Source organism: Sus scrofa, chromosome 14, assembly GCF_054392235.1.
Source record: "Sus scrofa isolate SSC_HxYL_T2T_F1_AM1 chromosome 14, Sscrofa_HxYL_maternal_Yorkshire_Landrace_v2.0, whole genome shotgun sequence".
NCBI lineage: Eukaryota > Metazoa > Chordata > Mammalia > Artiodactyla > Suidae > Sus > Sus scrofa.
In genome coordinates, this window is record NC_139396.1 from 109,680,165 (window position 1) to 109,704,595 (window position 24,431).

The 24,431-nt window shown below is 36.8% G+C and overlaps 1 protein-coding gene across 3 annotated transcripts in view; it reads right to left on the reverse strand.

Moving 5' to 3' along the window:
• Positions 1-2,016: 2,016 nt before the first annotated feature.
• WAPL (WAPL cohesin release factor) overlaps positions 2,017-24,431 on the reverse strand; it is a 101,168-nt gene continuing 78,753 nt past the window's right edge. For 2 of the 3 annotated variants that reach the window (XM_021073751.2, XM_013990453.3), the window contains exons 10-19: positions 23,019-23,130; positions 22,546-22,643; positions 21,271-21,347; positions 17,933-18,108; positions 17,558-17,673; positions 16,292-16,456; positions 13,737-13,944; positions 12,609-12,697; positions 10,042-10,137; positions 7,022-9,358 (exon numbers count right to left, since the gene is read on the reverse strand). In XM_021073751.2, the coding sequence (XP_020929410.1) occupies positions 9,293-9,358; positions 10,042-10,137; positions 12,609-12,697; positions 13,737-13,944; positions 16,292-16,456; positions 17,558-17,673; positions 17,933-18,108; positions 21,271-21,347; positions 22,546-22,643; positions 23,019-23,130 (1,203 nt within the window). In that variant the 3' untranslated portion in view covers positions 7,022-9,292. Of the gene's footprint in view, positions 2,085-7,021; positions 9,359-10,041; positions 10,138-12,608; positions 12,698-13,736; positions 13,945-16,291; positions 16,457-17,557; positions 17,674-17,932; positions 18,109-21,270; positions 21,348-22,545; positions 22,644-23,018; positions 23,131-24,431 lie in introns of those variants that run through there. The other variant, XR_014827456.1, reaches the window with a different exon arrangement.

A 24,431-nucleotide genomic window follows, 5' to 3' on the forward strand; every position in this document is an offset into this window, starting at 1 on the left:
GCTGAACATTTTTTTCAGGAATTTTTCTGTTGAATGTTTTCACTTCTTCTGGACAAAATGGAAACACTGAACAGGTTTTAGTTCATTCAGGCACCCAACGCTGTGTCCCTTATTGAGGGATCTTTGGGAACTCTTGAGACAAGAATAAGGGTGGATATAGAGGAAACAGAGAGATGGGTGGGGCATGGAAGTGTATCTGATTTTCAAGCAACTCCCAAAACTTTTCCAAAGTGGTGTTTTGACTTTATATTCCCAAAAAAAAACATTAACAAACTTCTAATTGCTCATTTGTGCCAACATTTTGTGTTGTCATCTGTTGAATTTTGGCTGCTGAATATCGATTGGGTCCTGTAATTTAAATGTGCATTTCCATGATTACTAATGATAATGAGAACTTTTTAATATGCTTATTAGTTATTCATATATCATCCTTTGTGAAGTACCTGTTCAAGATTTTCCCCACTTAAAAATTAGACTGTTTCCTTTTTATTGAGTTGTTCTTTATATATTCTAGATACAAGTCTTTTGTCAAGCATATGATTTTTTTTTTTTTTTTTTTGTCTTTTTGCCATTTCATGGGCCACTTTCACGGCATATGGAGGTTCCCAGGCTAGGGGTCTAATCGGAGCCATAGCCACCAGCCTACGCCAGAGCCACAGCAACGCGGGATCCGAGCCGCATCTGCGACCTACACCACAGCTCATGGCAACGCCGGATCGTTAACCCACTGAGCAAGCGCAGGGATCGAACCCGCAACCTCATGGTTCCTAGTCGGATTCGTTAACCACTGCACCACCACGGGAACTCCGAAGCATATGATTTAATATTTTCCTCCAGTCTGAAGCTTGCCCTTACATTTTCTTAATGGTGTATCTGTATGAACAGACATTTTTGATTTTGACAAAATCTAATGAATCAATTTTTTCAGTTATGATTCCTGTATCTAGTCCAAAAAATTTTCCAGTCCCCAAATCATCATGTTCTTTCATGTTTTCTTCTAAAGCTTTATCATTTTAGCTTTTACACTTATATCTATGATCTATCTGGAATTAATTTTTGTGTATGGTAAGAGGAGGTCAAGATTTTTTTTAATGGATATCTAGTTGTTTCAGAACCATTTGTTTAAAAATACATTCTACAGCAAAATGCTTTGATGCCTCTGGCAAAAATCAGTTGGTGATATATGTATACATCTGTTTCTAGGCTTTGTCTTTGTTTTACTATCTATATGTCCTTATGCTAATATCACATCATTTTGACTACTGTAGTTTTGTAGCGAAACTCCAAGTTCAATGGTGTACATCCTCCACCTTTGTTATTTTTCAAGATTATTTTGACTACTTTAGGTCCTTTGCATTTCCATGTGAAGTTTGGGTCAATTTGCCAAGTCTACTTAAAAAAAAAAAAAAAAGAAAAAAAGTGTTGCAATTGGACATCTCTGCCTTTTTCTCAATATCAGGTGGAAAGGATTATACATTATATCACTGCACTTTTCATATATGCTCTTTATCTTATTAAGCTAGTTCTCATCTAGTTTTACTTTGCTTAGAGTTGGGGGTTTTTTAAAGTCATGAAAGAGGTTGCATTTTATCAAATACTTTTTCCGTATCTAAAAAGATAGTATTGGAGTTCCTATTGCGACTCAGCGGAAATGAATCCAACTAGTATCCATGAGAACACAGGTTTAATCCCCAGCCTCATTCAGTGGGTCAGGGATCCTGGATTGCCTTGTTGCTGTGGCATAGCCTGGCAGCTGTAGATCTGATTCAACCCCTAGCTTGATTCTTAACCCACTGAGCAAGGCCAGGGATCGAACCTGCATCCTCACGGATCCTAGCTGGATTCATTAACCACTGAGCCATGATGGGAACTCCAGATTTTATTTTATTTTTTGTTTTGTTCTGTTTTTTTATTTTTTGTCTTTTTGTCTTTTAGGGCCGCACTGGTGGCATATGAAGGTTCCCAGGCTAGGGGTCGAATCAAAGCTGTAGCCTCTGACCTATGCCACAGCCACAGCAACACGCGATATGAGCCACATCTGCAAACTACATCACAGCTCATGGCAACACCAGATCCTCAACCCGCTAAGTGAGGCCAGGGATCAAACCCGCATCCTCATGGATGCTACTCAGGTTCATTAACCACTGAGCCAGGACAGGAACTCCTGGCTTTTATTTTCTAATATTTTGTTAAAGCTTTTGCATCTGTATTCATGAAATTTGGTCTGGTTTTGTTGTTTACATTTTCTGTTGTCTACCTTTAGTATTAGGGACATATAGGGTAAGCCCCAAGTGAGTTGAGTATTCCTTTCTCTGTTTTCTCAAAAAGTCTGCTTAAGATTTATATTCTTGGAGTTCTTACTTAAGCTTAATTTCTCATCTTTTTCTAGCTTTTTCAAGTAGGAATTAATTGGTTTTAGCCTTCTTTCTAAGCATTTCAAGCTAATTTTCCTTTAAGCACTGCTTTATCTGCATCACACAAATTTTTATTTGTATTTTCGTTGTCATTTAGTCCAAAATTTTTTGTAATTTCTTTTCCGATGTTATTTAGAAGTGTATTTAATTTTCAAATAACTTCCTAGATAATGTGCTATACTTGCCTTCCGATAGAATTCCTTGTATCAAGGTTTCCAGTCGTCTGAAATTCATTGAGACTTGTCTTCTGACCCATCATGTGGTCTATTTCAAGTTTCACATGTGTCTGAAAAATTAGAGAGTAAATGACCCATAAATGTCAGGTGAACGTAGTTAGTACTGTCATTCAGATCTTCTTTTCTTATTGACTTGTAAAATATATTAATTCCTAAGAGGTATTAAACTATCAAACTATTATTGTGACTTTGCCTATTTCTCCTGTGGAAAAAGAATGTTGCCAGCCATCAAGCCATCAGCCAATCTCAGACAGCCCCAGTGAAGGCAGGCCCTGAAGGAAATTCAGAATGGAGAAAATCAGTTAACATTCAGTGCTCTGGATACTGGCCCTAGATAGTTAAGATGCCTATCTAAGGAATAATTTCAATGAGCTAAGACCCTTGCATCTTCCTAGACATAGAAAAACACTATAATTATTAACTTGAAATGTTTGTGAATAGCAGAAATATTTCAATGTTTAACCTTTCTCTTTCTCTTTTTCTCTCTTTTTCCTTTTTCTTTCTTTTCTTTCTTTTTCTCTCTCTCTTTCTTTCTCTTTCTTTCTTCCTTTTTCTTTGTTTTTCAGTAAAAGCTCTACATATTCTGGCTCCTCCCTGAACTCTTGTGCAGGAGTTTCTTAGAGCTATCTGAGAAGCTGTCTCAAGTTGTAGTCCTCAGTAAGAACTCCAAGTAAAACTTAACTCACAATTCTTAGGTTGCTTTTCTTCAGCAGACACTCTCCTTAATTCCAGTTTTTGCTGTGTATTTTAGAAGTGCTGCTAGATGTACAGACATAATTTTTACTTTTTACTGAAATTTTTCTCCCCTCCCCAATCATTATGAAATGCTTCTTTTTAGACTTAATATTCCTTTGTCTATTTTGCCTGATATCACCCCCAATTTTCTTATGATTCTTTTTTAAAATTATTTTTTTCCATTATAGCTGGTATACAGTGTTCTGTCAATTTTCTACTGTACAGCAATGTACCCAGTCACACATACATATATACATTCTTTTTTTTTCACATTAGCATGCTCCATCATGAGTGACTAGATATAGTTCCCAGTGCTGTACAGCAAGATCTCATTGCTTATCCATTCCAGAGGCAATAGTTTGCATCTATTAACTCCAAATTCCCAGTCCATCCCCTCCCTCCCCCTCCTCCTTGGCAACCACAGATCTGTTCTCCATGTCCATGATTTTCTTTTCTGTGGAAAGTTTCATTTGTGCTATATATTAGATTCCTGATGAAGTGATGATATATGGTATTTGTCTTTCTCTTTCTGACTTACTTCACTCAGTATGAGAGTCTCTAGTTCCATCCATATTGCTGCAAATGGCATTATTTTGTTCTTTTTTATGACTGAGTAGTATTCCATTGTGTATATACCGTATCTTCTTCATCTACTCATCTGTTGATGGACATTAGGTTGTTTCCATGTCTATGTTATTGTGAATAGTGCTGCAGTGAACATATGGGTGGGTGTATGTGTTTTTTTCAAGGAAAATTTTGTCTGGCTATCTGCCCAAGAGTGGGATTGCTGGATCATATGATAGTTCTGTATTTAGTTTTCTGGGGTATCTCCATACTGTTTTCCATAGTGGTTGTACCAGTTTACATTTCCACCAACAGTTCAGGAAGGTATCCTTTTCTCCACACCCCCTCCAGCATTTGTTATTTGTTGACTTGTAAATGATGGCCATTCTGACTTGTGTGAGGTGGTACCTCATAGTAGTTTTGATTTGCATTTCTCTAATAATCAGTGATGTTGAGCATTTTTTCATGTGCTTGTTGGCCATCTGTATATCTTCTTTGGAGAAATGTCTATTCAGGTCTTTTATCCATTTTTCTGTTGGGTTTTTGCTGTTGAGTTGTATAAGTTGTTTGTGTATTTTAGAGATTAAGCCCTTTTCAGTTGCATCATTTGATACTATTTTCTCCCATTCTGTAAGTTGTCTTTTTTTTTTTTTTTAAATGGTTTCGTTTGCTGTGCAAAAGCTTGCAAGTTTTATTAGGTCCCACTGTTTATTTTTGCTTTTACTTCTGTTGCCTTGGGAGACTGACCTAAGAAAACATTTGTGAGGTTGATGTCAGAATGTTTTGTCTACGTTCTCTTCTAGGAGTTTGATGGTGTCTTACGTTTAAGCCATTTTGAGTTTATCATGGTATGAGGGTGTGTTCTAGTTTCATTGATTTACATGCAGCTGTCCAGTTTTCCCAGCACTATTTACTTGCTAAAAACACTGTATTTCCCATTTTATATTCTTGCCTCCTTTGTCAAAGATTAATTGACCATAAGTGTCTGGGTTTATTTCTGCATTCTCTATTATGTTCCATTGATCGGTATGTCTGTTTTGGTACCAGTTCTGCATTATCTTGATGACTGCAGCTTTGTAATATTAAGTCTGGGAGAGTTATGCTTCCTGCTTGATATTTTGCTTTGGCAATTCTGGGTCTTCTGTGGTTCCATGTAAATTTTTGGATTATTTGTTCTAGTTCTATGAAAAATGTCATGGGTAATTTGATAGGGATTGCATTGAATCTGTAGATTGCTTTGGGTAGCATGGTCATTTTTACAACATTAATTTTTGTAACTCAGGAGCATAGACTCTCTTTTCATTTCTTTGAATCCTCTCAATTTCCTTGATTAATGTTTTATAGTTCTGAGCATGTCAGTCTTTTACCTCCTTAGTCAGGTTTATGCCCAGATATTTGATTTTTTGGGGTGCAATTTTAAAAGGTATTTTTGTATTCCTTTTCTAGTATTTCATTGTTAGTATACAGAAATGAGACTGATTTCTCAGTATTAATCTTATATCCTGCTACTTTGCTGAATTTGTTCATCAGTCCAAGCAGTTTTTGGGTTGAGTCCTTAGAGTTTTCTATATATAGTACCATGTCCTCTGCATATAGTGACAGCTCTTCCAGTTTGGATACCTTTTCTTTCGTCTGATTGCTATGGCTACTACTTCCAATACTGTATGTTTAATAAAAGTGGGTGAGAGTGGGCATCCTTGTCTTGTTCCAGATTTTAGTGGGAAGGGGTTCAGCTTTTCTCCATTGAGTATTATATTTGCTGTGGGTTTGTCATAAATGGCTTTTATTATGTTAAGGCATGTTCCCTCTACACCCACTTGGGTAAGAGTTTTTATCATGAATGGATGTTGGACTTTGTTAAGTGCTTTTTCTGCAGCTATAGAGATGACCATGTGGTTTTTGATTTTTGTTAATGTGGTATATGATGTTCATTGATTTGCATATGTTGAACCATCCTTGTGAACCTGGGACTTCTGAATTATGATTCATTCTTGCATAGTATTTCTTTTCCCATCCATTTTCTTTGAAACTATTTGTATATTTCTTTATTGTGTGTCTCTTTTCAGTTCGACAATCTCTTTTAATTGGAGTGTTTGGTGTATTTACATTCAGAATAATTAGTGGTATCATTAGATGTAGTCAACAACCTTGGCTTTTTCCTAAGAAAAGCATTTTTTTTGCTCTTGACTTACACCTATTTGTTTTCTATTTTCCTCATCAGCTTTTTGTTACTGCTACTCTTTCCCTACCTTGTTTAATCAGCTATTTTTCAGCGTTCCATTTTGATTCCTGTAAGCAGCTTGAGCTTTATCTTGCCACTCTTTTTTTTACTGGATGTTTAGACATTAGAACATGTATCTTTAATTGACTACAATCCAAGTATTATGTACTGCTCTACATTAAGATTTCTGAACCTTGCAACAGTATAGTTCCCATATCCTGTTAACTCTGGATAGCAGACGGGTCCCTTTACTAGGTGACATACAGAGGTACTTTTGTACTTTTGTTCCGTAGGCCAGTACATGACCTTTGGAGTTTTCATATTGCAAACACAGAAGCTAAGGAAACAGAGGTTTGATCAGAACACTCAACAGTATGTATTCAATTTTTTTTTTCTTTAAAGACTTTCTACATGAAATGATTTATCTGTTTATCGAATATTGGGAGACCACTGACAGTGAATTATGTAAATCTTGTCTGGCCTTCTAAGGAAAAAACTTACTTGAAACACGTTAATGATCCCATAAGTTTATTCCATTTCCCCTTGTCTTATTAGTTACTACCTACCACGATATTAACAATACCAGTTTTGGAAACAATTTTAGAGATCTGCTGTTAGTAACCCAAACCCAATGCCCTTAGTGATATGAAAAGATATTATCCCACATGTTTAAAATTGTCACAGTATTCTACCCTGTTTTTTACAATGTTTTAATTTCCTGATAAAGTGAAAACAAAATCATGTGAAATTCCCTTAAATGATATATCGTGTTTCCCATAGGTCAGTTCTATCAAGTTCATGAAACTTCTTCCTCCAAAATAGTTCAATAGATTTATGTTAAAGACAACATGTGTATTGAAAGTAGCAATTTTATTTGAGTTAAAATTATTTACAAAAACCCAAAGACATACTTCATGAAACTGGTACAAACTATTTTTTTTTCCTGCCGTTGGCTTTTGCTCCAAAGATCACAGCTGCGAAATACTGTATAAAATAAAAATAGGATTGGATTCAGAAAAGTACTCTACCTTCTAATTTCCAATTGGTAGTATTTACAGAAATATTTACAATGGAAAAAAGGTTACTTTAAAACTTTAGTTAATTTGCAAGTCAGCCTCAAGTACCCTAAAATGCAGAGTTCTCTGAGGGTTAAAAACACACAAATGCACTGCAATTGGTGAGGTGATTTCTCCCCCACCCCCGCCCCCACCAAAATCTGCATCTCTATCAGTGCTTGACAATTAGTTATTATTTAAAAAACAAAACAAAACAAAAAACTGTTAAACACTGAGGTAAATCAATTCTCAAATGATTACCAGTGTAACAGAAAAATGTAGTTCGCCCTGATTGTTCTTATCCAAATGTTTTAAAATATCCCTTACCAACTGCCACAAGTCGGTTTTACTAAAATCTCTTCCTTTTCCTAAATCCAATGATTAATAAATATCAGTATTTTAAAATAATTTAATTCAGTTTTATGGATATTGTTTACCAATATGCTTTTTAAAACAGTTTGCTAAGCTAGCTCTTATACTCAGGGCAAGTACAACCTCAGTCTTTCCCAAGTTACACTGGCATACTATGCTCTTAAAAGTGATGGGTGGGGGTTGGGGTGGGTAGGAGGAAGAAAACAATTTGACTGGAATCAGTTACTTCCTTATAGATTTCCCAACAATCTGCATTATCAAAAATAGGAAGACAAGAGAAGGCAGCCACTGCATTAAAAAAAAACATTACAGCTGGCACTGATCCAAGAGCCCCGATTTGTCACTTTATACAAGGAAATAACAAAGTCTAAATGGGTAAAAATTAGACTTTTAGCTATTTTCCCAATACACACCAAACTAATATTTTTATGGCTTCAAGTTTTACAAATCCAATGAAGAAACATGATATAATTACCTGAAAGGTATTTGAAAGTATTAAATGAAATCTCTGGAAAGCCTGTATTCAGGCCCAATCAATTAAAAAAAAAAAAAGCATAACCAGTGGTCTGAACAATAATTAATACAAGAAAAATTTGCAATGTTGTGAAATTAAATATAATTAAATGTGTTTCGTGTGTTCCAAACAACACAATTCTATGAACTAAAAGAATCTTTTAAAAAAGGATCTTCTCTAAACCAGCAATTTAAGGCTTTACGTTATGCATTTGATCCTGTCACTCTTATAGAAGAATATACATGTTATCTGGAAACATGAATTCCACATTGGTGTTTTAGCTTCCTTATATTTATTGTAGTGAACATTAGAAAATATATCTAGAGAGTCCTCCCTCAAAACTTAATCATGTTTCAAGAGCCTCCCCTAGCATTAAGGGTAAACTACCCTGGGCTTGTCTATTTTGCTTCATCCTTTAATAGGGCACATCATCTTATATAATATTCCCTCAAACTGTTATTTGTTTTCTTGAGTCTACAGCTATGACTCATTATGGTATGATAATGAATATGGTCATGATCTCAAAGATGAAAAATAGTTGACAACCCAAACCAAATCAAGAATAAAAAAATATACTATTAATCCCTTGTGTCTTTGGATTCCATCTAATTTTAAATATAGACAGTAGTTCAGGGAACAACAACAAAAAAAATTCACAAAATTATTAAAAGCTTTATTTACGATTGGAATCATTCAACAAAAAAGCAAAAGCAAATGAGCCTGAAAAAGGAACTAAGCTGTTGTCTAGAATGTCCTCAGAACATTCAATACCTCAGTAGCTAAGCTGCCTTTGCACCTGGCTGGCATGACAACAGTGGCTCAACATACACAGCAGTTGCACTAACAGCAGCACAAATTTTCCCCTTAAAACTTGCCCAGAATAAAGCAAGAGAACAAGGGGATAGTATAAATTCTGCCAAAGTAAGTGTATTTAAATACTGCATGGAAATGTTAACAGCCTGAACCTTTTCCCTCATTTTTGATAGTTGCAGATTGATGTAGTAACTGTCATTTAGCAAATGCAGAATGCATGACGAAGAAGAAATCAGGTGGCCTTAAAATCCAAATATGAATGATACTGATGAATGTTCTTGGTATATCTTCAAGGACTTCTTTCGTGACTTTTCTTTGTCTAAGAATAGCTCCAGCTTTGCCGAGCACCTGAAGCAAAGGTAAAGCAGCTAGCAATGTTCCAAGTATTCAATCACTCTAGAGATAGATTTCTGGCCTGTGGTTCCAACAGCACACTGAAAAGGGGAGGATGGGGGCGGGGGTGGAGGAGAGGAAGTAACAGTTAATATTTGACAAATTTTCAAAAGTACTGAAAGGACTGAATCAAAGCTTTAATTCTTTAGCTTTACACAACTGTTAATGTTACATTTGTCCTTTTGTCATAGACAGGGCTTTTTTCAGATTAGATAGAATGGCCTGTGCTTTGTGAAGACTTCGCAGTACATTGAGGCCTATAAAATAATCATCCTGAGTACACACATGGCCATGAAATAGGACTTGAAACATACTGTTACCCTCTTATATTACTAAAGACCATCCTAAATTTTCTATTCTTGCCTTTATGATCTATTTACTGTAACTGTGATTTGTTTGATGCTGAGTTAAAGATATTATTAAAATCTTACTTGAATTAAGGAACCTTTGTGTCACAATAAACAGACTATTTTGTGAGGATGTTAAAATATTCTTTAGCTTTACTAAACTGAACACTATAAAACAAAACAAAATGAGATTAAATTGTGGCTTTGATGATATAGCATCAATACATCGGCCATAATAATTTGTAGTTATCTTAAAAAAATAAACAATTACTAAAAGAATCATCTTTTGCTTATCACTATGGCCACAGTATTTGTATTTCTACTGTCATTAATTCATCATATTTAAAATCACAGAAGCTACAATAGAAGCTACTTACGGTAAGATTCATGAAGCTCAGAAATTTTTTGAGCATCTCTGTCATTATTGAAAAGTCCCCTTCTGGCAGATACTCCCGCACAGTGGTCACATTGATCTGAGGAAACGGATCAAAGGAGCATTAGTCAGGCAAAAGAAAACACGAACTTGAACCTTGCACTGTGCCATTGGTTTTGGCACACATCTTGTTCCAAAATTCTACAAGGTCCTTGAACTCCCTGGTTAATATGCAATTTCATTTTCCACACTCTTTAACTCTGTAAGATTGTGTTGTGTTGCGGGTGTATGTCCATTCCCATCACCATCCCATCCTCAGAAAGAAAGGAAAAAGGTAAAGCTGACAAAGGCTACAAAGAAACATTTGTGTGGATATTTACTTTGGTAAATGCACAGAAAAGTGCCTCAAATAACAATGTGCTGTTGAGGGAAGCAGTGGGGATGCACAACACAACGATGACAATTAGGACAAGAGGAGGAAAGAGTGCAGACTTAGAGCGTATCCACAGAGCTGCTTAGGAACATAAGGAAAAAGGTTTAAGAAAATTCTTCATGTTCCTATGTAGGCTAGAATTTAACTACATCTTTTCAAAGGTAATCTAGTGTCATCCATGAGAAGGAGAATGTAGGCAATGCCAGGAGAGATGAAGATGTTTCTATTATCAGCAAGATACATAAACCAATCTGTTACAAGGAAAAACAGTTTTATTTCAATATATTTTAAAAATGCTCTTCTAAGGAGGCCCACTTACAATAAAAAACACAAAAGAAAATATGTTGCCCCATGTTTTGGGCCACAAGAGGGGAAGGAAGAGGGAAGCTTCTGAGTTGATTTTTGTTGATAGAAGCAGGGGAGGAAAAAATACATATTGCCCTCTTAAGAGATCTGCAACCAACCTCCTTCTCCCACTTTTACTCCGACTGAGTTATCCAATCCTGCAGCTAAAATACTAAATGTTTTTACAATCCTGAAATATTTATATTTTAAAAATAAACTGAAAAGTGGAAAACATCTTGTAAAAGCAATAGCTGTGGTAACTAACTGCATGGGTAAAGAAGAAAGCTGGATTTTAAAATGTCTTTAACCAATTCCTAGGAAAGGGGCACAAGAGCATGGTGGGGGAAGCGTAGGAAGAGTAGTGGGTTGTGGTGTTATGAAGACGGCTTACTAGAAAAGGATATGTCTATCATTTAGAATAAATTATTAGATCCTGGGTTTTGAGTGAAAGCCCCTCAACAATCCCATCAAATCCTTTTCTGTCAACACACTACAGAATACATCAAGAGGCTGAAGCATGGGAAGGAGATTGGAGAAATGTGGAAATGGAGCTGGGCTGATAGAAAACCTGCATGTCATAACTCTGTTCTTCTAATCCTCCAGTCTCAGAAAAGAGAACTGTCCTACTATACAAGAGACGTCCACTCTTTCTTGCATCCTGAATGCCCTTGCTCATAACGGGAGGAAAAAACCCTTTCATTTTAAACTTTGGTTCTTCTCCTGGGTAGTTCTGTTAATATATATATATTTCCATCCCACACGCCTCATTTTAAAAGCAGACTATGGCCAGACTGTCCACTTCTGTGCTGATTCAGCCCAATTGTCTAGACACTGGCATATTTCTCTTAATTAAATCTTGATGATCTAAATCTCACATAGTAATCCCATTTTCCTGGCCAGTGAATAAATCAAACAGAAGCATGTGAGCCAGTGCTGGCCAAGATGAGAGTAAGTCTACTTTTTGCAGTGGGTGTGGAGAGGTCCTGGGGAAAAGAAACCATTGCTCTTACCAAAGAAACAAAAAAGAGGCTACCTTCTACTGGACGTTATTTAACTAGATGAGACACATAGCGAGTCAGCACAGGGCCATGAAGAGAGCCAGACATGCAGAGGACAGCAGAGTTTAAAAATGGAAATTATGAGCCCCTGATGATATCACTGAGGCTAGACTTTCCCACCTTAAGCCAGGTAGCAAAGGTTTTATATGATACTGTTTTTCTTTTTTTTTTCCTTTGTTTTTTAAGGGCTGCACCTTTGGCATGTAGAAGTTCCCAGGCTAAGGATCAAATTGAAACTACAGCTGCTAGCCTAAACCACAGCCACAGCAACCAAAGACCAAGCGGTATCTGTGACCTACACCACAGTTCATGGCAATACCCAATCCTTAACCCAATGATCGAGGCCAGGGATTGAACCTGCATCCTCATGGATCCTAGTCAGGTTCATTAACCACTGAGCCACGATGGGAACTCCCTATGATGCTCTCTTTTACTTCATCCAAGAGCAGTGGATTGATTCCTCTACCAATCTGGAACTTATCAAACAAACCCAATACATTCTTTTTCGGTTGTTTTTAAAGACTAAAAGATCTACTGATAAAAGACTTTTCATAACATGGTAATAAACCCAATATAGTCTTACTTTGAAATCTACCTTCTATATAGGTCACCAAATATTTGAAAGTTTTTAACATGAAGGGGAAAAATAAAAAATAAGTTAACTAGGTAATGATACAAAGTGGTCACAATAGAGTCCTTTTAAGATACATAAAACAGTATTGAACTATTACTTACAGGACTCTCCTGGCAGAGACACCCGAGAAGTAGCGCTGTGTATGAGGCCACGATGCAATCCTCCATGTGTTTGCCAGCATGCTGAAGGGCTGAAAATAGCAAAGCAAAAAACTAACAGTACATGAACAAATTTTAAAAAGCACCCAGGAAACCAACAACTCTGATAGTCCATTTTTTCTTCAAAACTGCTCAACACTGATAAATGGTGCTAGGAAACTGGGACAGCCACACAAATTAACAAAAAATAATAAATGGAAGAGGGACCTTAATATAAAAGCTAAAACCACAAAACTCTTAGAACTAAATCTTTGTGACCTTAGTTAGGTTAGGAATTGGTTTCTTTCTTTTTTAATTTTATGGCCGAACTTGAGGCATTTGGAAGTCCCTGGACCAGGGATTGAATCTGAGCCACAGCTGTGACCACGCCACACCCAAAGCAATACCAGATCCTTTAACCCACTGGGCCGGGCTGGGGATTGAACCCACATCTCCACAGCAACCAAAGCCCCTTTAGTTGGATTCTTAACCAACTGCACCATAGCAAGAACTCCAGGAGTTGGTTTCTTAAACACAACACCAAAACCACAAGTGACAAAATAAATAAGTTAGACTTCATCAAACTTAAAGCATTTGTGTTTCAAAAGACACCATCAATAATACAAAGATAAAGAATTTAAAGTCTCTAAAGTATACAGAATTCCACAACTCAACAACAACAACAAAAAAAACACAACCCAATTTAAAATATGGGCAAAGGACTTTGAGAACTACTACTGTAATTTATGACAACAGAACTCAGTGCGTAAGTGAGGGTAGCAAAAGAATCTTAAATTTTCAAAAAAACTGTAAAAATCTCTAGGGGTCATATTATTTGGCTGCTTCTCTTTATAAATGAGTAAGGGCCCAGGAAGGAAAAGCAGACCTTTTCTGCACTGCACGTATACCCTCCTCAATGCTAGGAAGCCGGTGAAGAAGAACTCCTACAAAACAAGATTTGCCTGCACTACACTACCAAGGCCATTAAATAGCAAGATTATGACATATGACAACACATGAATTTAAAAAAATGTTTTACAGGGAAAAACCACATTATTTTTCATTTGAATACACCAATCAAAATAAATATACCTTTATTGAGGTCAAGTTCTTCATCATCCTCCTCCTTCTTATGTTTCTCTTCTGTACCATCGGTTTTTTCAGTTGCTACCCACTGTATTTCTCCACTTGTTTCTTGCCACTCTCCACTCTTATCATGCTGAGTGGTGGGAGCATCTTTGATCAACTCATCTGTTTTACTTTCTGCCAACTGTGCTGCTCGTTCTCGCTCAAGGAATAGCTGATAAACATTTTTCAAGATCATTAAAAGAGATCACCAACCAACATGTACACATCCAAATATAAGTTCCATTTGCTTTTAAATTATCAGTAATCCTCAGAAGCATGCTGTCTGGTAAAATGGGTAAGTATCAATAACAGCCCTCACTCCACATTCACATCCAAACCAAATACAAATGCTGCTGGGATTCAATCAAGAAAATTAAACTATCTACTGATGATGCAGGCATCTGTTTATAAGAATGAAAATCTCACCACTTTCCCTCAATTTGGATAATATTGATAGGAAATGCGAGCAAAAATACAAATTAAAATTTAAAGAGTTGGGGAGTTCTCTCATGGCACAGTGGGTTAAAGATTTGGCATTGTCACTTCAGCAGCTTCGGTTGCTGCTATGGTGTAGGTTCAGTCCCTGGCCCAGTGAATTTAATATGCCAAGGGCAGACCAAAGAAAAAAGTTAAAACAAAATCCTTTACACCCAAGCAATCTGGAAGGAAGCAAGATAGACAAGAACCTGTGAAAGTAAAAAGCAAGTTCTCAGAGAAAGATCTAGAACTCAATCTCAAACTAGTATCATTAACAATGGAAAGAGAATTGTCAATGGACGTATACACTGGAATGTCTTACTAAATCTCTTGCCTTCATACTTTATTTTCCTGTGCTGGCACAGTGCTGAATGTAGAGAAAGCATTTTATACATTTGCTAATACGATTTGGAGAAAACACCAAGTTACTAATGACAACTACCTGATAACCAAATGCCAAGTAAAGACTTCAAAAATTTGCTGAATAAATAGAAACATTATATATAAACTTTAATACCCTTAAGAACATAACATTTAAGCTTCATATAAAGCAATATTTCTTAAAATTCGTTCAAGGATCTATAGAGGGGGTCCCCAAGATCCTTTCAGGGAGTCTGTGAGGTCAAAACTGCATTCATAAAAACATTAAAAGATGACTTCTTTAATTCTCTCACAACTGGTGGAATTGTCCAGAATCTACCTGCTATTTGATTGTTATTGCTCTAATGACTAATAGAATGAGTACTTGGGTTTCATAATTCTCTCAGTTTTGATTTCAAATTTAAACAATATCATAGAAAAAGCACACATAAGAGTTCTTTGGGGTCCCCAGTAATTTTTAAGAGTATAAAGAAGTCCAGGAGTTCCCGTCGTGGCGCAGTGGTTAACGAATCTGACTAGGAACCATGAGGTTGCGGGTTCGGTCCCTGCCCTTGCTCAGTGGGTTAACGATCCGGCGTTGCCGTGAGCTGTGGTGTAGGTTGCAGACGCGGCTCGGATCCCGCATTGCTGTGGCTCTGGCGTAGGCCGGTGGCTACAACTCCGATTCAACCCCTAGCCTGGGAACCTCCATATGCCGCGGGAGCGGCCCAAGAAATAGCAACAACAACAACAACAAAAGACAAAAAAAAAAAAAAAAAAAGTCCAAAGATCAAAATGTTTGAGAAGAGAATGATGGGCTCCTAGTTATGACTCGGGAAAAGATCCAAGTTGTTGCAGATCATTTCCTAAAGACATAGTTCAAGCACTTCTAGTTTTAAAAAGGTCAAAAAGATTAAAGGTTAGCAGAGGCTTTTGAAAAATGAAAAGTATGGTTCATTATCACTTCTGAGCATGTGCAAATTGCCATTTAAGGAAATGACAAAGGTAGCTGGGAACTGACAAAATAAAAATTGTAATGTCCAGCATTTTTTTTTTTAAGTCACAGTTTGGGGGTGGGGGAGTATAAATCAAAGGGAAAGGGACAGTATGGTGCTTGGGGCAGCAAGCTAAGGACGTCAATTTTAAATATGCATATTCTGACACAATTCCTAAGCCAGAAAATTGCTCCGAAGATGTACATACTTTGAAAACTATCTCTCATTAGGTGTACACAGTCCCAGTCACAGATTAGACCAATAAGTAAATACTGGAGGACCTGAACTGGATGGGATAGGGCTAGAACTTGATTCCTAATTTGTTGTTAATAATCTACTTTCTTTTTCTTCCTTTTTTGGCCTCCCTGCAGCATATGGAGTTCCCAGGCCAAGGATCAAACCTGCATCCCAGTGCTCCAGAGATACCACTGATCCTGTTGTGCCACAGCTGGAACTTCTAATCCCCCTACTTTTAATTCATAAATACAAGTGCCTTATTTCTGCTTTTTGCTAAGGAGTGATTACAGTAGTTGAAAAAATGCAATGATAACACATTCTAACCCAGTGTGCCCCTCAATGAACTTGTGAGAGAGAAGGGGAGGTAAGAGGAAGAGAGAAGGTACAACTGATAAAGAAATTGGATAGATGCAACCAACTGAAAGTGTTAGTTATTAAGTTGTTGCTTACCTGCACTAGAGCCTGAACTGCATGAACTTGTCCAGCTATCCTTAAACTATCATCTCCTTCTCCACTACAGAAGGAAGAATCAAAAGAACATGATGTCTCCATGTTGACAAGACAGTGCCGATTCCGAGCACTATACTCCACTAGATTTATCAGTAGACCCAAACCCTACAAAAATTAAAACACGCATGTTACCACAGGTAAGAATTAAAAGCAAATGAAGAGAGTTCCCGTTGTGGCTTAATGAACCTGACTGGTATCCATGAGGCCATGGGTTCGATCCCTGGCCTTGCTCAGTGGATTATAAGGATCCAGCGTTGCCGTGAGTTGTGGTGTAGACTGGCAGCTGCAGCTCCGATTCAACCCCTAGCCTGGGAATTTCCACATGCCACATGTGCAGCCCTAAAGACAATAAAAAGTAAAAAAGCAAATGAACATAACATACATAACTTTTATTGCCAGCTAGAAAACTAATCAGTGTTCTGCCATCTACAAAATGGTTAAAAACCGGTATATAAAATAATGATCTTGCAGTTCCTATTGTGGCGCAGTGCCAACAAATCCAACTAGGAACCATGAAATTGTGTGTTCAATCCCTGGCCTCGCTCAGTGGGTTAAGGATCTGGTGTTGCCATGAGCTGTGGTGCAGGTCGCAGACAAGACTCTGATCTGGTGTTGCTGTGGCTGTGGAACAGGCCAGCAGCTATAGCTCCGATTAGACCCCTAGCCTGGGAACCTCCATGTGCCATTGGTGTGGCCCTAAAAAGCAAAAAATAAATAAATAATAAATGAAAATAATATAATGGTCTTCCCAAAGAATGATTTTACCACTCTTTAAAATAATCATTTTTAGTTCTTGTACTTTTTTTTTTTTTTTTTGTCTTTTTGCCATTTCTTGGACCGCTCCTGCGGCATATGGAGGTTCCCAGGCTAGGGGTCGAATCGGCGCCATAGCCATTGGCCTACGCCAGAGCCACAGCAACGCGGGATCCAAGCGGTGTCTGCAACCTACACCACAGCTCAATCAAACCCGCAACCTCATGGTTCCTAGTCGGATTTGTTAACCACTGCGCCACAACGGGAAGTCCAGTTTTTGTACTTTTTATTTTTACAAAGGGCCCTTCATGGCTCTCTTTCATACAATAAGTTCATAAGGAATCAATTAAAACTAAGAACATACTGACAACTATTTAAATCCAAAACTAATATGAAGTTTTTTTCCTCTTAATAGACCAAGTACTCATTTCTGAAATAGTCACTTCAACTCACCAGCACTCGAATATCAAATCTCTGCTCCTGAGGTAGGTACTTTGGAACCTGAAGCACACAGTTCATCGCTGTGCCAATCAAGCCATCCTGTTCTCCTGTTTTGGTGCTGCCCCATTCTGGAACAGGGAATGGGAAGAGTATAGCTATTCCTTTATTGAAATACATTGTTGACCTTAATATTTCTGAGCCAAGCTACCAGGCTAGTTCTAAAAATATCAGCCCCCAAAAGCAGTGAAATCTATACATGAATAAGTGAAATACATGACAACCCTTTTAAAATCACTATATCAAGACAAAAAGAAACAAGGAGATTAACGTGTTTTTTACATGTAGTACAATCTTCCAATGAGAATATACATAGAAAAGATGACTTACCATTATCATTAGTTAAATTGAGCAACACCCCAATGATGGCCCTCATGCAGTCTTCTACTGCTTTGCCCACATGATTAGTTACATTCTGGTGAGGCAGAGGCTTACTGTCAGGTAAGCATATACTGTTCTCAGCACGGTTATACTGCTTAATCAATTCTTCACAATGCTGTAATGCTCTTAAAAGAAAATAAGATGTACACTATTACGCTAAACAAAAAATAGTTACACTAAGACTTTCTACCTACTTGGACCTTAATGTTTAAATCTGTCATAAATTCTGCCAAATCAATTTTTTTTCTTTTTTTTTTTCCCCCTATGGCTGCTCTTGCAGCATATGGAATTTCCCAGGCTAGAGGTCAAATCAGAGCTGCCAGCCGCCAGCCTATGCAAACAACAATGCCAGATCCAAGCTGTGTCTGCGACCTACACTACAACTCATGGCAACATCGGATCCTTTAACCCACCAAGTGAGGCCAGGGATCAAACCCACATCCTCATGGATACTAGTGTTGTTCTTAACCTACTGAGCCACAACAGGAACTCCTAAATTATTTTTTTTCCACTCCAGAAGTTATAATGTATTAACTACTCAATAATGTACCAAGCATATCTGATCTCACACTAGGTGCTAAACTTTGTTTTAGGAAAACTTGATAATATAAAATTTTCTAAGCAAGTTAAAATTATAAACTCAATGCAGAAGTTTATAATTATACTATCTATAATTGCCCCTCAATTTACCTATCTCTCCAACATAACAGACCTACCACTAGCCCACCCCAAATAAGGTAAAACCTTAAAAAGCTAACACTGGATGCTTCTGAATTTCATTTAGATGTTTTTCATTTAGAATGTAGGCTCTTTGCAGGTAGAGAGCATTATTTATGTTAATACTGCATAATAACCTTGCATAGACAGATATTAAATACTTCATAAACATTACAGCAAATCGTATTTTTTTAATGTGAGGTCATTTAACTGGCATGCCTGGCAGTCCAAGGATATCAGCCACATCCAAGCATTCTCTAGATGCTATCCAAAATAACAAGGAAATGTAATCTCTAGGTGGGTCTAGTATTTAAGACTCTCTTTAAAACTCCATGTCCATTACTTTAAAAAAAAAAAAATCTGTGAGATATGAAGTATTCTGTCAATTGTCTTCATGTATTATATACCACACGAAACCCTTAAAAAAAACTGTACTATATCTAATCCCCCTCTAGCTGCTCTTTAAAATATACTCTATAGTTACTGCCTTAAGCAGCACTGAACTAAATCTGTTGGGAGATGAGGGGAGAAAAACAGGGTTTTATTATTTAATCATTCAATAGGCTACCCCTGCTGTTATCAGGGTTCTACTGAAAGTGTTAAAAAGCCAGAGGTGTGGTCTTTCACAAACATCCAATTCTGACCTCTGCTGCCACTTCACAGACATCTGACACAAAGTTCTTAATCAGAAAGGTTCCTAACCTCTTTTTAGAAGACCATTTGTCAGGGGTCATGAAGTATACAAGAGACGTCTTAAAAAATAGATTTAATTTGCAAGAATACTCTTCAGTGAGGGAGGATAATACACAGTAACAAATAGAACACATGCCGTAAGGGTACTAAGTATGACACAAAATTTAGAAATACAAGACAAAAAAAAAAAAAAAGGAGGGGAAACCTACAGATTAAAAACAAATTTATTGGGAACTAGAGACGATTAGAAATTTGAGACTATTGGAAATTTGATTAATGACTGGGCTTATAATATTAAGAAATTAATAATTTATAGGATATCAAAATATTGTGATTGTATTTTTAAAGAATCCTTTTTTAGAGATTATATACTCAAACATTTATGTATGAAATTATATGAAATCTGTAATCTGCTTCAAAATAACATAGAAGGGGAATGTATAGGATTACACATGGGAATAAGACTGGCCAATAACTGATGACTATTCAAGCTGAATGAGTTGTACATTGCGGTTGATCTACTGTCTACTTTTGTCTCTGAAATTCTCCAAAATAGGAATTCAAAAAACATGGAGTTTCTCTGGTAGCCTAGTGGGTTAGGATCCAGCATTGTCACTGCTGTGGTATGGATTCAATCCCTGGCCCAGGAACTTCCACATGCCACAGGTGTGACCAAAAAAACCCAGTTTCTTTTTTTTTTTTTTGGTCTTTTTGCCATTTCTTGGGCTGCTCCCATGGCATATAGAGGTTCCCAGGCTAGGGGTCCAATCGGAGCTGTAGCCACCGGCCTACGCCCGAGCCACGTCTGCAACCTACACCACAGCTCACGGCAACACCGGATCCTTAACCCACTAAGCAATGCCAGGGATTGAACCTGCAACCTCATGGTTCCTAGTGGAATTCGTTAACCACTGAGCCACGACGGGAACCCCCCAGTTTCTTTTTTAATTAACAAAACGAACAAAAAAAAGGCAGATAAACCTGAGTCAAGCTGTGGTAGGTCTCTGATACTATACTAAGGACTGTGGACATATATCCAAAGACAATAAAGAACCACAGAGATTGGGAGTTTGGGATTTTTACAAAACAGATCTGGGGAAGGTTAACCCCTTATGGTATTATGTTGGACAGGTTCGAGGCCAGAGTACCAGGGCAGAGACAGCAAGAACTAGGATAGACATATTAGGAAGAAGCTGCTGTAACAAGCTAGAACCAGGACTGGAGACATATGTGGAAATTTTACATGCAATGAGGTGACAGCATTAGCCTAATGTCAAGAAAGTTGGATGGAGAATATGAAATAGAGGAAGCTACACAAAAATCGAGGAAAACAGGTATAAATGAGCAGGAAGCAGCTGGTAAAGTTCATTTATAATAAACATAAGGACTAATGCTTAGTGTCCACTACATGCCAAGCATATATATGTAAAAACTCCTTAATATACATTGTACTATATAGAGTATATACAGTATACAAGAGATATCTTTAAATCTTTTTGAGATTTAAAAATAATTATATATATATACACTATTTTTAAAATATCATATATAATTCAGGATACATTAACATATATATTAATTATTTTTATTGTAGTAACAACTTTAGGTAGGTAGATACAATTCTTAACCCCTTCTGAAGAACCTTTAAGTGTTCTTGCCCAAGGTTATAGGCTGAAGTTATGAAGCTAGGATTCAAACTCAAGTCACTCTGGCTCCACCATTTGTACTCCTATTTTTGTACTACATTACAGGGCTTCTGGTTCACAGAATTCAACAAGACAGAAGTATTTTGTGAAGGAAGGTGATAAAAATCACACTGCCTTTATGGTCAATCCAAATGCTTTAAATAAATAGTTTAACATTTTAGAAAAACTTACTTAGCTGATGAAACAATGAGTTGTGAATCTTTATATGCTATCAAGTAGCTTTGATTCTCTGGATTATGCACCGTTACCTAAAAGGGAAGATTTTGAAATTTTGTGGCAATCCATAACATTCATTCATTCACACACAACACACAGTGCTCTAAAAGACACCAAGATGAAAAAGAATTAGCTCTTGTCATCCAAGGGAATAACAACCCACATGTTCTAAACTTAAAGTTATAGAGCTATTGCTTTAGTACAAAATCCAAAAGCCAGTGTTATAATTCCTTGCTCATAATTACTAAAGTCTGTACTACACATACACTGTAACGAATTATCAAGCACTTTACATGTCAGAAAAGAGCAATCACTAACTTAGTAAACAAATATTTTACAGTTCTTAAGTAGATTCATTTAGAATTTTAAAAAATTAGATCTGCTTATCAAATGTACCTGAAGCTTTCTAGAAGAGACAAGGAACAATTTCATTTTCATCTATGCTAGGAACTTTTCATTCACACTAGATTAGTTTCTCACTCATAGATGTTTAATAAAGTATCTAGCTAATCCAATTTGGTCAGCACACAGTCTATGCATCTTAAAATTCAGTGGCAGCATAAACTAATCTACATTGAACTAGGTTAAGTCACTCGTAAAAGAAAAACAAGTATACTTAGGGCATACGGTTCAATAATATTCTCCAAAGCCAAATATTTTTATAAGCTGTGATTACAAACAATGTGGCTTAAATAATGGCTATATCAAGAAAATTCCTGGAGTTCCCACTATGGCACAATAGGATAAGCAGCATCTCTGGAGCACTGGGACAAAGGTTTGATCCCCAGCCCGGCACACTGGGTTAAGGATTCAGCATTGCTGCCGCTGCAGAATTGGTGGCAACTGTGGCTCAGATCTGATCTGATCACTGGTCTGGGAGCTCCATATGCCCAGAGGGTGACCAAAAAAAGAAAAAAGAAAATTCTTATTAAAAAATGAAAACAAAAACCCAACTGTATTTAACTACCGCTTCCCACAAATAAGTTAATACATTTAAGCAGAATTCCACATTAAAGAAAGAACAATAACATCTGGCAATACAGACAAACTTGACATGCAAAGTTTCATATGGAGCAACAAACTTCCAAACTATACCGCTCACTTAACTTGTTCATTAACACCAATTGCTCAAAGACTACATTATAATTTGGAACAAAAGTGAAACTGTGGGTATGTAATATAAATTATGACAGTCTCACAGTCACATTTTTCTCCAAATCAAATACTTACGCTTTCTAAAACTCGTAAACATCTCTCTGCTCCCCATAATGAAGCTACTAATTTCTCTTCATCCTCATCTCTACTTAAATGATCCACACATTCTTTCACTAGGAGAAAAGAAATGGACATAAATTAATGTTTCATCACTTCAATACTTATCCCCTTAACTAACAATAAAAGCCATTTGTACACATGCTATGAATATGCTAAAACCTCCCTGAACACTATTCAAAGTTTTATATTGTGAGATGCTGAAATGTATGTTGTGACTCTAACTTATTACAATTATTTTATCTCTCTTAACTCTCCAATATCAAACTATTAATGGCCTTTCCTTTAAAAGGAAATTTTCAAGATTTTCAAGATGCTGCTAAAAGGAAGAGATCTTTTCGAACTGATAGAATGATTCTTTGAAGTATGTAAACAGAACATTTTCTTCAGGCTTTAAATATACATAAAAACTTTATGTGTGTATATCATACCTTTATCTACAATATGATCCAGACCACCCAAAAGCCGTAGTTCTTCTTTAAACCAGTCTCCTGCTCGTTTAGAAGTAAGGGACAGTAATGTCTCCATAGCTAAATGCCCAGTCTGAAAATCAGAAGCACCATTAATGAATATGACTCTCAGCAGTAACTGTGAGGCAACACCTCTAGAGACTGCTTTTTTTTTAAAATACAGTGTATGCTACCAGCCCATAGTATTTCTTCTAATACAGTAAATGCTTTTTTGTTTCTTTTTTACAGCTGCACCTGTGGCATATGGAAGTTCCTGGGCTAGAGGTTGATGGGGAGCTGCAGCTGCAAGCCTATGCCACAGCTACAACAATACCAGATCTGAGCAGCATGTGCAACCTACGCTGCACAGCTTGCAGCAATGCCAGATCCTTAACCCACTGAGCCACAACAAGAACTCCCAGTAAATGCATTTCTAAGTAAAATTAAACTGGTATTTAAATTTAAGTAAAACATATTTATTGATTGATTGGCCCACCCTCAGCATGTGGAAGTTCCTAGGCCAAGGATCGAGCCCACTCCACAGCAGCAACCCAAGCTGCTGCAATTACACCAATGGATCCTTAACCCACTGTACCACAAAGGAATTCCCTAAATTTAAGTAAATTTTAAATTGGTATCAAAATAATCTTAAGCTTAAGAAATGTTTTTATTGCAGCAACATGGATGGAACTAGAGACTCTCATACTAAGTGAAATGAGTCAGAAAGACAAAGACAAATACCATATGATATCACTTATAACTGGAATCTAATATCCAGCACAAATGAACATCTCCATAGAAAAGAAAATCATGGACTTGGAGAATAGACTTGTGGCTGCCCAACAGGAGAGGGATGGAGTGGGAGGGACTGGGAGCTTGAGGTTATCAGATACAACTTAGAATAGATTTACGAGGAGATCCTGCTGAGTAGCACTGAGAATTATGTCTAGATACTCCTACTGCAACAGAAAAAAGGATGGGGGAAAAAAATTTATACATATAAGAATAACTTGATCCCCATGCTGTACAGCAGGAAAAAATTTAAAAAAAATAAATAATAAATAAATAAATAAATGTTTTTAACCACTGGCTTGTTTTCAGAGAAAACCCATTATTTAAAGTAGTCTATCATTTGCCAGTTCAATAAAATATACAGTAGGACAACCACATAGAGGCTCAAGGGCAAGGTGGCTGAATCAAAGGGTATAGGCATTTAACTATAGATAAATATATTAGATTAATTTACCAGAAAGGCTGTAACAAGTAAATACTCCAGGAACAACGTATGGCTATGTCTCAATTTTTGTCTGTTGGCAAAAACTGATATCTTATTGCTTTGCTTTGTATTTTTCTAACTATGGCAAATTGAGTTTATTTTCAAATATTTATCAGTTA